Source organism: Drosophila teissieri, chromosome 2R, assembly GCF_016746235.2.
Source record: "Drosophila teissieri strain GT53w chromosome 2R, Prin_Dtei_1.1, whole genome shotgun sequence".
Lineage (NCBI taxonomy): Eukaryota > Metazoa > Arthropoda > Insecta > Diptera > Drosophilidae > Drosophila > Drosophila teissieri.
In genome coordinates this window covers 11,369,989-11,386,507 of record NC_053030.1, presented here as the reverse complement: position 1 = coordinate 11,386,507, position 16,519 = coordinate 11,369,989, and the positions used below count along the sequence as shown (strand labels likewise).

Sequence of the window (16,519 nt, the reverse complement as noted above, 5' to 3'; positions counted from 1 at the left end):
TCAGACAGTTCATCGCTTCGTTTGTTAGATCTCGTTTTTTATTATGGTTACTACGTGTATTAGAAATAGTATTTATGGCTCTGTAACGACTGAGTTACCTTTTAAGTCGCTATTACGATTATGGTTTATGATTAGTGGGTATTCGGGGCGCAGGGGAAACGAATAATAGGGGGAATTGGATTCCACGGCTCATTTATTAGTGTTTGGTATGCGGTATGCAAATTTAAGTTAAAACAATTGGCATCGGGTAAATTTTTTGGGCATCCCACTGGCGAATTTAAATGCATGAGCAACAATTTTGAGCAAACTATGTGCGGATAAACTACCAAATCCAAAAAAAGTATAACAACCGGCCCATCCGTAGATGACGCTTCACAAATTATATACATAGACAATAACGTATAGATATATAGACATATATATAGAAAATTTGGCAAACAAATTACGCGTACAACCAATTGACAAGCAAGCCCGATAGAAGTTAGACGACCTAGTAGAGAGCAATGCCAAAAACACGGGGCAGGATTTAGCGTTAGAACTATTAAGGGCAAATATTAGAAACCTATGTACAAGTTACGATGTTCCTACATAATGGAGCAGGGCATGGCACAGCAGAGGGGCAGGCACACGGGCACCATAGCGGCACCGGACTTGGTTTTCGTCTTTGACTTGGAGCCGGACTCGTACTCGTACATTCCGGATCCCTTGGCCCAGCGACCCTGCGGGTGCAAGATTATCAGTTGATTATTATCAGCTTTCTAGCTTGGTAAGTATCCAATACTCACGCCTGAGGCGGATCCAGCATGCATCTCCTCGCGCTTCATGACGATGGTGTCGTGACCAGGTGGATAGTACACCTCTTTTCCCGCCTTGTTCACGGATGGCACATGCTGCTGGTTGGGCGAGGCAACCGCCGTCTCGATTTCACGCTTGCGCACTGGAGTCTCAATGTCCACGCGATCCACATGGTCAGTGGTCTAAACACAGAGATGATAAGAGGTAAAATCAAAGGAGCTTCTTAAAATCACTAAACACTAAACGACGCTTATTGTGTCATTAAAACGATACCAGTCTTATCTTGTTCCATTTGTAGCATGTTAAGGTGGTAATTAAGGTATTATGAGTCCACTCAAAAGTAATCTCTAATTATCGTTTTTTAGGCAGCTTGATTACAATGCCATAAGTTTGTCAAGTTATTATCTATTTAATTGCTGACTCTTAAAGCAGAAGCTATTACTGATAAGTGTTTAAACCAAAACACTAAACTTACGTTTAAAATTATTCAAGAAGTTTCAAATTAACTTAAGTAGTTAAGAATACCTCGAATACTTACAGTGCCGAATGACTGCATCAGATCGTCCACTCGCTGGGGAGGATTGCTATTCACGGGGTACTCGACGCCATCCACGGGGAATGGAGATGGGGAGCCGTAGTCCGGACCACGTCGGTTGTTTGTGTTGGTGGTCGAGGAGTATTTGTAGCTGTATGTGGTCGAATTCGGGGGATAACCATTTCCATTTGGTGGCTGCTGTGGATACGCGTTGTTGGGTGGCAGCTGCTTCAGGGGAGCGGACTGAGGTAGACCCGGCTCGTAGGGTCCACCGTTCGGCGGTCCGTGGATGCTGTTGACCGTGTTTGAGGTCTCCGTCTCCTTGTAGTAGTAGCGATTCACTCCCGGCTGCTGTGGTGGACTGTGTGGTCCTCCGTAGTTGGGACTGTGAGCCGGACTGCGCGGCGGATAGCGCTGCTGAGGGGGCAGCTCGTTGACTGTGTTGACGTGATCCGTCTTGTGGATGTTGTAGATGACCGTACGGTTGCCCGGAGGAGTTCCCGCTGGACCCGATCCCAAGGGCAGTTGACGGGGCTGTGGGCTTACACCGCGAGTGGTGGTCTCCTTGTGCTCCCTGATCTCGTAGGACTGGTTGCTAACCACCGGACGATCGCCGTTCCTGTTCAACGTGGAATAGCTCTCCGTGTTGTACACCACCGTCTGTGGCACATTCGTGGGTTGTGGGTGCGGAACGGGCGACAGCTGCGAGAAGTTCTGACTGGAGTTGTGGCTCTCGTGGAGCTTGTAGCTGCTGCTCAGCGTATTCGAGTTGTTCAGCGTGTGAGTGCGGTTAATGGTGCTGGTGTTGCTGCCGGGCCCAGTGGCCGGGATCTCGTAGGTGTAGGTCCTCACCGTGGTGGTCACCTTGGTGCCTGGGGCAGGCAGGATGCCATCGCTCAGGGCGATGTCCTGCAGCTCCTTGTCGATGGTGGTGCCGCTGGTCAACGTCTGATGGGTGCTGCTCGTTGCGGGCAGCAGCTCCACGTTGTTGTTAATGGTGCGATTGCTCTCGTAGATCTTCGACTTGCTCTCGTAGTGTCCACCACCAGGCGAGTGGGCTGGAATAATTCAAATGGTACAATATTAATTGCTGTACTGGATAAGCCTAATTTTAAACTCTTACCCAGAGTATAGGGCTTGTCCTTGGTCTGGAACTCATCCCTCTTCAAGCTGGAGTACTTGGCCGTGGACTGAAGGGTGCTGTAATCGGTGGGACTGAAGGTCTCCACATCATCAATGAATGGCTGCTGGCCACCGGTACCCGAGTGTTTGCTGGTTTTGACCACTCGCGTAGTCCTCGTTACGGTGCCCGAAGGATCAGTGCGCTCACTACACCCAAACATCAAAACATAAGTTAATAAGTTGCATCATTTTGAGATCGTGGTCAAACTCACAGTGTCCTATAGGTGGTTCCATTGCTGGGCAGCAGATCGCGTTCCCTGTTGGTAATCTGGCGTTCCTGCTTCAGATCCTCCAGCAAGGCATCCAATTGATCTATGTTCTGGTCGGGGGATTTGCCCTGATACGAGACATTGTTGTCGCCAGAACTTGAGTATTGATAGGATGACTTCTTATAGGCGTAGTTCTTGTCGTTCTGAGGAATCAATGGTATTATTGATTTACTATCAGAGGTGGACAATAAATCAAGGCTTACCCTGCCCCATTTCGAGGGCTTGTCCCGCAACGAGGATGAGTAATTTTCCGAACTGCTCGAGTACTGCATTTCCAATTAGTTTTTAGCTGAAACGGAAACCAGTATCATTCATAAATTATTCAAATTCTACGTGTGAGTAAGTCAAACGACTCGTGGGTGTCTGCGAGACACGTAATCACGGATTTCGACCCCGAGTAGCAGGTTGATTTCGCGTCAAGGCGGTTCGCAAGAATCCCAAGCATTTTTCCCACCCACGTTCGATGTTTCCATTTTCGGAAATGGCCGCATTCGCCATTCGCCACTCTGAAGTGAGAACTTTTGGCGCATTAATGGAAGCTTAAGTCATCTGAAGTGGGCATCACTTGAGCACACAGAGCATGGAATACCAAACAACATTGGATGCGATGAACAGACGGAGCCTGTCATCCGAAGATGAAATGCTCTAGAAGGCGGCGGAGATGGTTCTTAAGGGCCAAGCCCTGCAAAACTTAAATCTACTTGAAAAAGATGGGCTGCCCATCATCCACTAGCTCCTAACTTGAAAAATATTTAAACTGCATTCTAGGTTTATTTCGTGGTTATAACCTATATTAAATTGTAGTATCTCATTGATAAGAGATTATGAAGTTGATATAGATAAGTTATGATAATATCGTTATCTGATAAACGCAACGTTTAATTATAAAGTGAATTTCTTTGACTTCGTAATTATATTGGCTAAGAAATAGTTTTATCAACCGGATTATTGATCGTTAAATCAAATTGTGAGTTTTTTTGTAGTTTAAACAAGTATTTCATTGAAAATGCTTTACAGATTCCCTAAGTGGATGCAATTTTCCATGTTATAGCTATAAATGTCCATGTTCATATTTACAATAATCGTAGCAAATTTATTTGTCAGTTCAAAAGCTTTTAATTTGAACAATAAATTTCCACAACCTTGAAACAGCAAGGCAAAGTATTAATAATAAATATATCATCTTTTAATAGCATCATCCCATTTTTTGGACCTTAAAATAATCATACCCTTTGGCAGGGAAACCAAAGATGCTGGCATTGATTTTCAGAACTGACAACATGCAAAGAAAACAAAAAAGGCAAAAGACAGAGGCAAAAAGTCGAAATTTCAATGTCAAACAGGTTTTCACTTTCGGTGGCGTGTCCTTAAACTCCTTTTTTGTCTGGCCCAGAATATATACATACAAGTTTGTATAAATGCACACATGTATGAATGCATTTTTTTTCGATTTTCAGAGATAACCTTGGGGTGAGAGATAGTCGGAGATGATGCAAAAATGCGAGATGAATTCGAGGATGACCGACTACCGACTACCAACGATGATGTCATAAGACGCAGCTTGTGACAGCAACTGCATTAAGCGTCAACGCAAATTGGAGCTTAAGTAATCAAATCAAGGCGAGCAAAAAAAGTCACCTTTCAATGGAAATGGGTGCCGGAGATGGGGTATGGGGTGGAGTGATGGGGATTGGGGATGGGGGATGCCACGCCATATGGTCAACGGAATACAGCTAATAAAGAAATAAAGCCTCACAAAACACGAATAATAATGCCTCACGTCAGCCAAACACACGCATAAAATAGCCCAATAGAATATACATAGATAAAAGGCCAAATCTAATTGATGCCGCCGCCGTAGCCACTGCCGCCCCCAACCCACCCACTATACTATCCTACACTACACTATATACGCACACTATATAACTCGGCTGCCCCGATCTCAGCACGTTTTTAGCAGTTCTCTGGGCCTCCGATTGGCGACAAAAACAAACACAAAAGGCCGGAGAGCGGAGCGCATGGTTTGTTTTTGCATATGTACACAGGCAGCTCAGAAATGATCTCATATACTGGGGGCTTTGGAGCTCTGGGGAGCAGAAACATGGTGCTGTCTGTCTGGCGATCGGAATTAACCCGTTGGGCCACTACGTGCCATTTTAGCACTTTCAGCAGTAGCACTGAATATTGGATTAGTTTGCCAGTTTTATGAATGAAAAACTTGGCATTAGGAATTTTTATAATGATCACATTTGTCTTGGTTCATTTTGTGCAGTGTTTTTAGTTTTGTTTGCAGATAGAGGATTATAAGTGATAAAGTTAAAGCACACTTTCCTATTTTCCAGTTAAGGCCAACGCTCATTTATAGCGTAATATTAGCCTGCTATCTTATAAGGCACGAGAAAGTTTGCCAGCAATGAGAAACCAAACTACCTAATAGTATTTCGAACCATTACAACAACAAACTAATTAGTTAAACTTTTAGAATGAAATAAAATAACTACCAAATTTAGTAAGTAGTAGTAAGGACTAAATGAAAGAGTTAGCTTACATTTGTATCTTAAACAAATATATTCAGATATTTATATTTGATTAGAAATAAAGAATTTAAACCATTAACTCAAAGTTCAAGAATAAGAGCAGACAATACAAATGATCTACAAATGTCTTTACTCATTTCACTTATGCACAAATTCTGTGTAAAAGTAAACATTTGTCTAAAAAGGTGGGATGTTTGTTATGAATCACAGATTGAAAATATCCATTTTTAAAAATCGTAGGATTCTTAAGAGAAAATTCTGAGAAATTTATGGAATTATGTTGAGTCAAAACTCGATTTTCAAACAGACTGGAAGAGGATGCTTTCGCTTTGGGTTAAGCCATTCAAGTGGGCGGGGCTGCGGAAGGGGGAAGCGAGATTGCTGATCACAGATCGCCAAATGCCATAAAGCATACGTAGGCAATGGCAAACAAACTCGTAAAATAAACAAATATCGGGCCAACAACGAGTTTGAAATGGCCAAAAAATAAAAAGCGAAGGTGTTGTCGTCGTCGCTGGCGTTCTGTTGTTGAAATTTCCGAAAATCAAATATCGAAACGTAGGCGAAATCTAACGTCTATATATGCGCCAGGCATGTATCACTATCTATATGTAGATATGTTTATGTTCTACCAGCGGTGTAAGTGTGTTGCGTATCTGTGTGTCGAGTTGCCAATTTGTGGCACCCACACAAGGCACCAAACACAATCCACGAGTTCAAGTCAGGCGGACATAAACAAGCTGTAGACGCCGTTTGAACTTGGCTAAATTAAACGAAAGTTTAGCGAGCGTACGATTCGGATACAGATGCAAAGATACACAGATACATTTACTGGGCGAATTTCCGAGCGAAGACTTTTCGACTTTTGCCGAGCCATTTTATTTCTTGTTTCTTTTTTTTTTGGTTTTTCTCATTTTCGTCGGTTGGTATATGAAAACAAATAATTCTATTTTTAGTTCACTGCCACTGTTCTTTCAATTTGAATACTGCGCCGTTCCGTCGGGAAATAAATCGAGTGTACGTACGAGTGCCCACCGTACATGAATCATCTGGCCAAGAAGAGATACACAAGCAATAGCGATCCGCCAGATACATCGCTACATGGCCGAGGAGGATGCGTTTTCGAATTTCACTTCAAAAAGCGAGTACTTCCACGTTCATGTAAGGCAGCGACTGCCACCACCACCGCCACTGCGATTGCGATTGGGACCACGACCACGACCACGACACGTAGGGAAAACTAGTTTCTAACTGCGGTTTCCGAGCTCGTCTTCCACAGACCAAAGAGCCCCAACAGCCCACACACTATCCATCTATCTACGTATCTATCTCCATTTGTATCGCTATGTGGCTCTCGGCCACAAATACTTGCAGCACTCACTGTGCACTTTTCCAAAACTCCAAAAACGCAACGTACGCTCCAAGTACAGTTCAATGGGGAGGGAAAATCTCTTCGATGTGCGGGAAATTCGTTGGTCAGTGTATTAGTGTTCGATCGCTCCCAGCACTAAAGTGTAACGGTGCGCGCAGTGTAAGTTTCTCGTGGTGGTTACGATTCGGGTTCGGATCTTAACGCGTCGCTAGCTCGGGCGGTACTGAGCCCCACGACGATCCGCACTTGCCACCAGCGATCCCGATCCCCACCAGTGCGATCCGATCCGATGGCAAACTTGCCGGAGACCTGTTCGCCCGAGAGCATCTCTCGCTCGGTTTTGGTTTGCAGAGCTTGCAAAGCTTTTCGCTCTCTGCATCTAATGCCAATTGATCAAACAATAGAGGTTAAGCCGGTAGGTTATCTGATAGCCTACGCTAAATACCCTTTAATTCAAATCAAATGTCCATGTTACGAACTACAAAAGTACAAAACTGATAACCTTTTTATTTTAATATGAAGTTCAGAACAGAAATATCAGTCCAAAAAGGCGGTTGAATAAGTGTATCTTTTCTGAAACATTTTTGAATTACCTGTAAATACTGTTACCACACGTATATAGATTTTTAAATTAAATGAACATGACATTCATTTCCTTTTTGCTCGCTTAATACCTGATAATTACTTTCCTGATAACCCGCTTCTAAGTCGGAATAGCAAAACAAAGCTTAACGATTAAAATTCACACAAATGTCCAACAATTTGACTTCCAAAACGCGGCGCTGATTTCATTAGCGAGCGACTGAAAACCTAAATTAGCAAACAAATTTAAAATTTACACCAAGAGAGTTTGGGTTCCAAAGTGCTGGCGTACCAACTAAACATAAATATAAAGAGAAAACCCTTCTACAACTTATTTAGTAGGTCAAATAATTCGATTAAATACTCAAATCACACACGACTGTTCAAAATGCAAGTGATTCCGAAGATGCTCCACTTTTTGCCAAGCTGTGAGCTGCAATTTAATAACAAAGTTTACTGAAAAAAGCTCATTCAGATGCCCCGCATTCCCCGAAAAATCCGTTCTCGTCCGTTTACTCGATACAAAAGAGTCAAGTGTTTTCATTTTATTCACTCGTATTGCAGTAGAGACGTCCATGATTATAATGATCAGAGAATCTGTAGTTGATAAGCTTTTTTATAAAAAACAAAGACCGATCATGCCGGTTACAACTGAGGGGAGCAGCAGTTACGTTAATATTACGATACTTAAGGTAGACAATAGCGACTGGTCAGGCAATGGAGACCTAGTCCTTGGCGGGCACCTCGATGACGCGGGGCTTGTCGATGATACGAGCGGTCTTATTGCCCTTCTCAACGATGCCGATGATCCAGGCCTGGTAGCCCTCCTGCTTCTCGATGTCCTTGCAATAGGCAGCGGCCTGCTCTCGCGGCAGGCAAATCAGTAATCCTCCCGAGGTCTCTGCTGAGTGGCCCTGCAGCAGCTGGAACATGTTGCCGCAGGCTTTGGCCACAGCGGCCATCTTGGCAATCACCGGCAGATTGTGGATAACAAAGGAGACATCCTTCTTCTGATGCGCAGCCAAGGTTTGTGCGTGGCCGAGCAGTCCGAATCCGGTGATGTCGGTGGCCCCATGGGCATTGTACTTGTGCATGAGGCGAGCGGCTACGCGGTTGAGCCGCGACATGGAGTTCATCGCCCGGTGGTAGGCCTTGCGAACATCTTCCTCGGACACCACCAGCTTGATGCGGTTCCAGCGCTCCGGCTGGTCAATCCACTGGTGTGCATTCACAGCCACCTGGGTTCCCAGTGGCTTGGTCAGCACCAGGACATCCCCTACAACGGCGTTATCTGGCACAATGTACTCGTTTGGCTGGCAAATGGTCGAGGCAACCCCTCCAATGGTGCACCATGGATTGACCACGCTCTGGCCTCCAGTCACAGTGGTGCCCGCCTCCAAAGCGGAATCCTTAAAGCCTCGCATGATCAGTGGAATGACCACGTCACGCTCCTTCTCTGTCATCTTGGTGCTGACCGCCAACAGCATCAACATGTTGTCGCAATCAGTGACTCCCATCGCGTACAGATCGCTGAGTACGTTGGCGCACGCAATTTTGCCCATCATGTAGGGATCGTCGACAATGGGGTAGAAGAAGTCAGTGGTCTGCACCAGGCAGAGTCCGCCGTGTCGCAGTGGGATGACGGAGCAGTCCAGGCCAATACCGATCCGAGGAATGGCGACGTTGAGGAACTGCGGTTCCTGGTCCTGGGCGGAGTAGTCCTGCTGCAGGGCGGACACCAGCTTGGATAGCACATCCTGTGGCACCTTGCAGCCGCGCCCCTTAAGATCCGCGAAGCGTGTGAGGCGGAATGAAGCATCCAAATCGTGAGCTGTGGGATCGAATGGACGACGCAGCTCGGCGTCGCCACCGCCATGGAGCTCCAAGTGGGCCGAGTTCAGCACATCAGCGGCGTAGCTCATCTTGTTTTATAGCTGTGGAAGGGGGATGCAAAGAAGTGGAGGTAAGTAGTGAGTAAAACCGATTAACGCACTTTTGCCGCGCAATAAACACATAGTGGGCTACTCTATGCAGCGAGTAACTCGCGTTCTCCCCGGCCACCAATACCACAGCGCTCAGACGTGTATGTACACGGATTTTCTGCCGCGTGTGTGTAGCGCGGCCTGTGATTGGCTGTTGTCGCGATGGCGGCTAAAACGGGCGAAGTCAGTATTTCTCCCTGTCGGCGAGGCGAGCAACGTGAACAATGCCCACTTATTTAAATAGCGAAATGCCAAATAAGTGCGCACTTTGCATTTTCCACACGGTTCGTTGCGTTTAGCTGTGTCTTTGTACTTACGTTTGCTTGTGCGAATGTACAACGATAATTGTAGGGCAACGTGAGCAAATTTTATTTATTTTGCGCCTGGTTTTTGCTTTTCCAACGAGCGAGATGTCACAACAGGGTTGTATTTGCGTGTGCGGGCGATTCGATATGCGGGTTGCCGATAGTCTGCAGCGATAGTTTAACAGGGCTGCCAACTCGACCAAAATCTATCGATTGCATTGTGCGCCAAGAGTAAAATAAATAAAAATATGTTAAAACGGCGGAATAAATGGGGAACCCAAATGAAAACATTAGTTCCCAGTGCCAGACTTTCGGCGACACTCAAAAAAGTTGGCGTTAATTCAATTAAACGCTGTTAGAGATCCAAATGGCTGGTCGCAAAGAGCGCACAAGAGCGGCGCATGAAAACCTGTTGCGCCAGCAGAGCGAAAAGTAAAAGTATAAGAAACCATTTACCTTTGTTCGTTGATAAGACAAGTAAACTTTACTTCTTGGGCTGAAAAACCAAACTCATTCGAGCGTAAAATCATTTAACAAGGAACTACAACTTTCGGGAAATCGAAACCCACACAAAAGACTCAAGCTAAGAACTTGGTTTGGGGCCATGGGATAAACTAAATCAACACGGTGACGAAATCGCTAAAACATGATTCAGCTACGCCTGCGCAGTCTCGTTTTGCTGCACTTGGTAGCTCTGGCAAGTTCGGAATATGTCTATGGCGAACCCGAATACAAGTGCCCCAAGAAGTGAGTTATCATCAAAATATTACACAATTCCTCATTAATATGGTGTTTTTAAACAGATCCAAGGCATTGTACCCCTGCGAGTGTGTAAAAGGCAGCGATAATGGCCTCTACATCCGCTGCGAAAATACCAACTTGGCTACTTTATCCGTAGCTCTCCAGAATTTGGCTTCTTTTGATATGCCCATTGAGGAGTTGACCATCTACAGAGGACATTTCGGTGCGTACTTCTAGCAGTCCAATTAATCTGTAAATTTTCTAATCTAATTCTTTTTTAGTTCGTCTATATGGGCCGCTTTTTGCTCATATCAAAGCGCGAGTGCTGATCATAGAAGAAACACCATTGGCCACCATTGAGGATTATGTTTTTTATGGAGTAAATAATACATTGGAGCAACTACATCTACGCCGCACAAATCTAAGCCATGTGGGAATACTAGGATTCGGCGTAAGAACCAAATTATACACCGATAGCATCGTTTTCTAAACGGGAAAAGCCTTTTACAGATTCTAGGAAAAGCTAAGGAACTAGTAATCGACGGCCATGCGTTCCAACAGCTACCCAAGGATCTATTTGCTGGCCAAGAGATCGCCAATAGTCTGGGAATCATACGTATGATCAATGGTAACCTCAGTGACCTGCCTATAGAGACCTTCCAGCCATTGCGGAAACTGAAGACGCTCGACTTGCACGGAAATCAGTTGGAGAATCTGAAACGCAACCAGTTCAAGAATCTGAGAGAGTTAGAGGTCCTGGATATAAGTCACAACATGATCAAAAAGCTGGAGGCACAGCACATAGCTGATCTGACAAAGCTGGGATGGTGCAACGTTTCTCATAATGCGCTAAACGAACTTAGCCGTGGAACTTTTGCCAGAAACTCTGTGCTGAAGGTACTCCATTTGTCCCACAACCAGATTGCACGTCTGGATGCAAATAGTTTCAGGGGAATGCGTTTCCTCCGGCGACTTTTCCTAAGTGATAATGTGCTCACGGATATTGGTCGTGGTACTTTCGGCTCAATTGCGCGCATTGGAACTATAGATCTAGCACGCAACCGTCTTCAGAAGGTCGAGTTCCAGATGTTTACCCAGATGAACTATGTGGAGGTAGGATTCTTAATACAAAATAAGATGTTTTGACTTTAAATTGGTGTTTTACAGTTGCTCGATTTAGCCGAGAATAACATAACCAAGATTGAAAAGAACTCTTTCAAGGATATTTACCAGGCCATCATAAACGTATCCCATAACGCTCTTGAGCTAATTGAAACAGCCGCATTTGAAAATTGTGTAAACATTACGGTTCTTGACCTGTCTCATAATCGGTTGACCAACTTTTCACGTCGGAGCTTCGATGAGACCACTTTCGCCACCTATTTTCAGCTGAGCTTTAACAATCTTACCAACTTAGCACAGGTAACAAAATACGCTTTTAAAAGTAAAACGATTACTAATTTTATTTTATTTAATACTACAGATTCCCATTCAAAATATGACAGGCTTGAAAGTTTTGAATGCCTCGTACAACAGCATAACCGACATACCCAAAAACTGTTTTCCAAAGCTCTACGAACTGCACACCATCGATGTCTCGCACAATAACATCTCCAGCATATTTAATGGAGTTTTTCAAACCCTGTTCTCGCTACGCCTAATTGATCTCAGCTATAATAGCATGAGGGAAATCAAGTCCTCGACGTTTGGCACTTTGCCAACCCTCTTGGAGATGGATTTGAGTCATAACGAAATGGAATCCGTTGTGCGGGGATCGCTGGCCAAGTTGACCAGTTTGCGAAAGCTGTATTTGAATAACAATCAGTTGGAAAAACTGTTCCAGTTGCCAATTTCCCTAAATGAGCTCTACTTCAGCCATAACAGACTCGCTAAGATACCAGCGGGCACCTGGCCAGTGATGAACTCACTGATCTACTTGGACCTGAGCCACAATCAGCTAGGAGACAGTCTAAACGGGGAAAGTTTTATTGGTCTATTGGTGGTGCAACGACTGAAGCTGCAAAACAATGGCATCAGTCAGCCACCAATGGAGGCGGTATCTGTCATGTCAACACTGCAGTACTTATATTTGGAGGTGAGCATATCTTATGAAATTTGTAAAATGTGTACTCATCCAATTTGTCGTTTAGAACAACAATATTACGACCTTAGAGCGAAGTGCCTTTGGTAAGCTGCCCGTCTTATTTGAGTTAAATCTGTATGGTAATCAAGTTAATGATATAAGGTAAGTTCTTATATAACATTTATATTCTTTTTATAAAATGCGACTTTTATAACTTGTAGCAAGCGAGCTTTCGAGGGCCTGCTGCAACTGCTCACTTTAAATCTTTCATCCAACGGAATCCAGACTCTGCAGAATGACATCTTTATTGGCTTACCATCGCTGCGAAACCTTGATTTGTCATTCAATTTCCTCACCAAATTGGACAACAAAACCAATGGTGTTCTGGATGATTTGCTCAGCTTGGAAACCTTAGATTTAAGTCACAATCGCATAAGTTTTGTGACCAAGAAAACCTTTCCCTCGCATCAGTACATTCCGTACAACCTTAAAAACCTGAACCTGAGCTACAATGTAATGCCCATACTGACGTATGATATTACCTTTGGCACCAAAAAGCTCGTTACGTTGGATGTATCCTACAATCAGATCAACGATCTAAGGAAAGGAGTTATCTCTAATTTCACTTCACTTCAAAGCTTGGACATGTCTCACAACGAGCTATCTAATCTGAAGTCTGAAGAGCACATCTTTGACTTGCCTAAAAACCTCAGCCACTTGGACCTTTCCCATAATAGAATCTACCACTTGCCCTTCGCCAATTTAGTAAAAGTGAAGTCCCTCAAATACGTTGATCTTTCCAACAATAGTCTGGAAGATGTGCCAGCTTCGATGGTGGGTAGCATGCGGAATGGTAGCCAAGTGCTTCTGGCTGGCAATCCTCTGCATTGCGGTTGCAATGCACGACCTCTGAAGTACTTTATGCTGCAGCAAACGATAGCTGGTGAGGATTTGCAGAGCATTTACTGCGAAACGCCGGCTATGATCAAGGACAAGCAACTCATATCTTTGGACGATGAGTATCTGCACTGCGCCGAGGATGAGCAAGAGATGTATAAGGGCATTGACTATGAACAACTTACAGATGTCCGATTCCGAGAAGTGAAAACGTATGCATCTTTTCTAGTTTGAATTTAAAGTGACTTCTTATCCTTGTAAATCATACATTTTCCCCATAGGAACAAAGCTGGCATGTTGACGCTAAGCTGGTATGTTTCCGGCTTTTCAGACGTCTCAGACTTCCACGTTTACATCCGGAGCAGTAGCAACGATGTGCTTCACCAGTCGGACTATGCCTATAACAATCGTACTGCCCAGATCCCGGTGGAAGAACTCTCGGCGCTAGGAGAAGAGAAACTGCGTGGCGCTGAGATATGTATAGTATCCCGGGATAGCGATGGAAATACGCGGAAGTGGTTTTCCGGGCAGTGCCAGGTGCTACCATCGCTGAAGCGACCCCGGACATTCTTCTTCGGAAACTTTCAGGTCAGGGGAGGCGGTTCCCGGACCTCCAGCAGCCTACCTCATTGCCTTTTGTATATAATACTCGTTTTGTTTGTTGCCCGATTGTAGTTGGCACGGAAAACTGTGCAATAACATAGTACTCAAATTTAAAATCCTTTTGTTATGCATTACACAAATGATTGTAATACTGATAGTTTTCAAGTAACAAATTGTGCATTTTATGTAAAAATCGTTTTAAGTTCGCATCAATGTGATAAAATGAATGTTGAAAGTGATCAGAATGTCCTTGATCTTTGATCCCATTGTTGGCCGTGTGCTTGTGTCATTGTGGCCATGGCTCACTGTAAGGACACGCTGTGCTCTGACCTTACAGCTGAACATGTGCGCGACGCCCTATTATCACAGCCGTGCGCACATGTATTTGTTTACTTGGACGCCGCCTCGCGTGGGCAGCGCAATTCAGAAAGCGTTGGAGCCCACAGCCAACCAAACGGGCCAGCTGATGGCTGATGGCCCAGGCTGGCTGACTTTCATTCAGGGCGAAAACACAAAGGCTGTTATCCGAAGTGCTTCTCGGCGCGGCGATTCATTCTCAACTCGGACTCGGATTCGGCTCCTGTTTGTGCAGCGGGAGCGGGCAAAAGGACTGCGAGCGAGTGAAAGGACTCGCCTGAGAGCCTGGCAAATGCGCACTCGCGCTCTCAGCCGAAAAGGCATGCGAGTAGCACACTGGCGGTCGAAAATATTGGCACAGCTACAGTATCGGCGGACTCCTAAAAGTATGCTATCGTTTTTGATGACTGGTTGTTAATTGTAATTGCTTTTCCTTAAAGTATAACAAGGATAACAATACTTCTAAGAAAGTATTTCCATTATTTTCCATTTTCGATAACGAAGCTTGATGAAATATATGTACAATTAAATAAAATATTTATTAAACTAATGTGTTGCCATCATTTTTATTAGTAGCTTTTTATGAGTTAGTCTTTGATCTACAAATGTATGAGTTTAAATGTATTATATTTATGTTACCTTAGCAAAATATTTGAAATCCAGTCTGTAGGTTCCAGAATATATCAAAGGAGCATCCAAAGGACCTATCCATTGGGCACACCCACCACTGTGCCCAGGACACGAGACACTCAGGACATGTGCACTTTCACTGCCGCGCCACCCACATGCTCTCGGTTTCACTTTGGCCGCAGAAGAATGTGCTTTTGTGCCGTTCGCCTTTGCCATCCTGGGGCTCCTGCCCCGCCGCCTCCTCCTCAGGATTTTGGCAGGCGACTTTGCCTGTCCTTATCGATTTTCAGCGAATCTCGCGGGCTCGGCTCGGCCGTTTCTGCTTCTGTTTCTGTTTCTGTTACCACGGCGCACGTCAGTGGCATGCGAATCGGGAAGCCAAGTTTCACTTGTCGCGCTGAGTTCGTTCGTGTCGCAGCAGCAGCAGCAGTCGCAGCAGCAGTAGCAGTCGCAGCAGCAGCAGCGAGTGTGCCGTTATTCCGTTCGTTACATAAAGAAGAAATTTCAAATAGCAAGTTTAAGTGCGCTGCTCGGTGGCGAATGGCATAAATCAGCATTCAGCGATAGCAGCATTGTGATAAACATTTAAACGAAAGGAGCCAGCGCGACCCAATAAAAAAAGAATGAAATAGAATAACCAAGTGAAATCAGAGCAAAGTAAAGCAAAGTAATGAAATAATGTGAATTTCGGTGAGCCAGCGACTGTGTATCTGGTGCATAGAGCCCTTACATATATGAAAATATGAAATATTAAATGTGCCGTAACACGGGCGTTGAAAAAAAATTACCAGGTAGTCGTGGGCTCGGAAAAAAAGAGGAGTTCCAAAGCGACGAGGACGAGGTGGAGCAAGCTGGTGGAGGAGAAGGAGCGGTAGGAGGTGGAGGGAAGATGGCGAAAGACGAAAGCGAACGAAATTGTAATAGAGGTCAAAAGAAGCATTGATTTAACGTGTGCACTTCCTCCCACTTTCAGCTCCACTCCTCCTGGCTTCCTCTTCGTCGGCTCCTCCTTGTTGTCCTCCCACCACCACCACCACCACCACCACTACCATTGCGACCCACCGTGTGTCCTGTGTGTCCTGTGCCGTTCTTCGTGCCACGACTGTGAACTGTGTCTGTGCGTGCCTCTCTCGCAACATTTGCGTGTGCGTGCCTCCTGTGTCTCTGTGTGTTATAAATAATTTGTTTAAAATTCGTCAAATCGCTTGACGTTTCATTCAATAAATTCCATCTATCAGGACACACACAGGCACACGCACGCACACACACGCATACACACGCACACACACAGTGCCCAGTGTGGCGCCCGTGAATCGTGTATGTATGTGCGAAAAATGTTGATGACGAACCACTTACGTCTATCGCAACCCACGAATCCAACGAAACCACCACAAACACAGCCGCAGCAGCTGAAAAAATCGCATGTAACACACCAACACAACTACCGACCACACACACACACATACACACACAAACATAGCCCTAGGACACACGTACCGTTCAATATCCAATAAGAAACCAAGCATAATTACATAATCAAATAGAACGACTGGCAAAAAATAAGGAAATATAAAAAGACAAGAGACAAACACGAATAAATAAAATAAACCAGAGCAACAAAAGCGGAAACCAGCGAAAACAAGGACACG

General features: G+C 44.8%; 3 protein-coding genes across 3 annotated transcripts; 1 reads left to right on the top strand and 2 right to left on the bottom strand.

Moving 5' to 3' along the window:
• Positions 1-16: 16 nt before the first annotated feature.
• LOC122615205 lies at positions 17-6,938 on the bottom strand. The gene is made up of 7 exons (XM_043790150.1): positions 6,700-6,938; positions 2,985-3,070; positions 2,725-2,924; positions 2,454-2,659; positions 1,334-2,388; positions 786-977; positions 17-719 (listed from the first exon to the last, which is right to left on the bottom strand). The coding sequence occupies exons 2-7, from the start codon at positions 3,051-3,053 to the stop codon at positions 585-587; spliced, it is 1,857 nt and encodes a 618-aa protein (XP_043646085.1). The 5' UTR covers positions 3,054-3,070; positions 6,700-6,938; the 3' UTR covers positions 17-584.
• An 841-nt stretch (positions 6,939-7,779) lies between these two features.
• LOC122615208 (inactive selenide, water dikinase-like protein) lies at positions 7,780-9,724 on the bottom strand. Its single transcript, XM_043790154.1, has 2 exons — positions 9,572-9,724; positions 7,780-9,206 (listed from the first exon to the last, which is right to left on the bottom strand). Exon 2 carries the CDS (start codon positions 9,192-9,194, stop codon positions 7,998-8,000), a length of 1,197 nt encoding a protein of 398 aa, XP_043646089.1. The 5' UTR covers positions 9,195-9,206; positions 9,572-9,724; the 3' UTR covers positions 7,780-7,997.
• A 264-nt stretch (positions 9,725-9,988) lies between these two features.
• LOC122613333 (protein artichoke) lies at positions 9,989-14,072 on the top strand. The gene is made up of 9 exons (XM_043787461.1): positions 9,989-10,306; positions 10,363-10,523; positions 10,582-10,751; positions 10,811-11,413; positions 11,468-11,722; positions 11,784-12,395; positions 12,451-12,545; positions 12,605-13,492; positions 13,562-14,072. The coding sequence occupies exons 1-9, from the start codon at positions 10,206-10,208 to the stop codon at positions 13,953-13,955; spliced, it is 3,279 nt and encodes a 1,092-aa protein (XP_043643396.1). The 5' UTR covers positions 9,989-10,205; the 3' UTR covers positions 13,956-14,072.
• Positions 14,073-16,519: the final 2,447 nt, after the last annotated feature.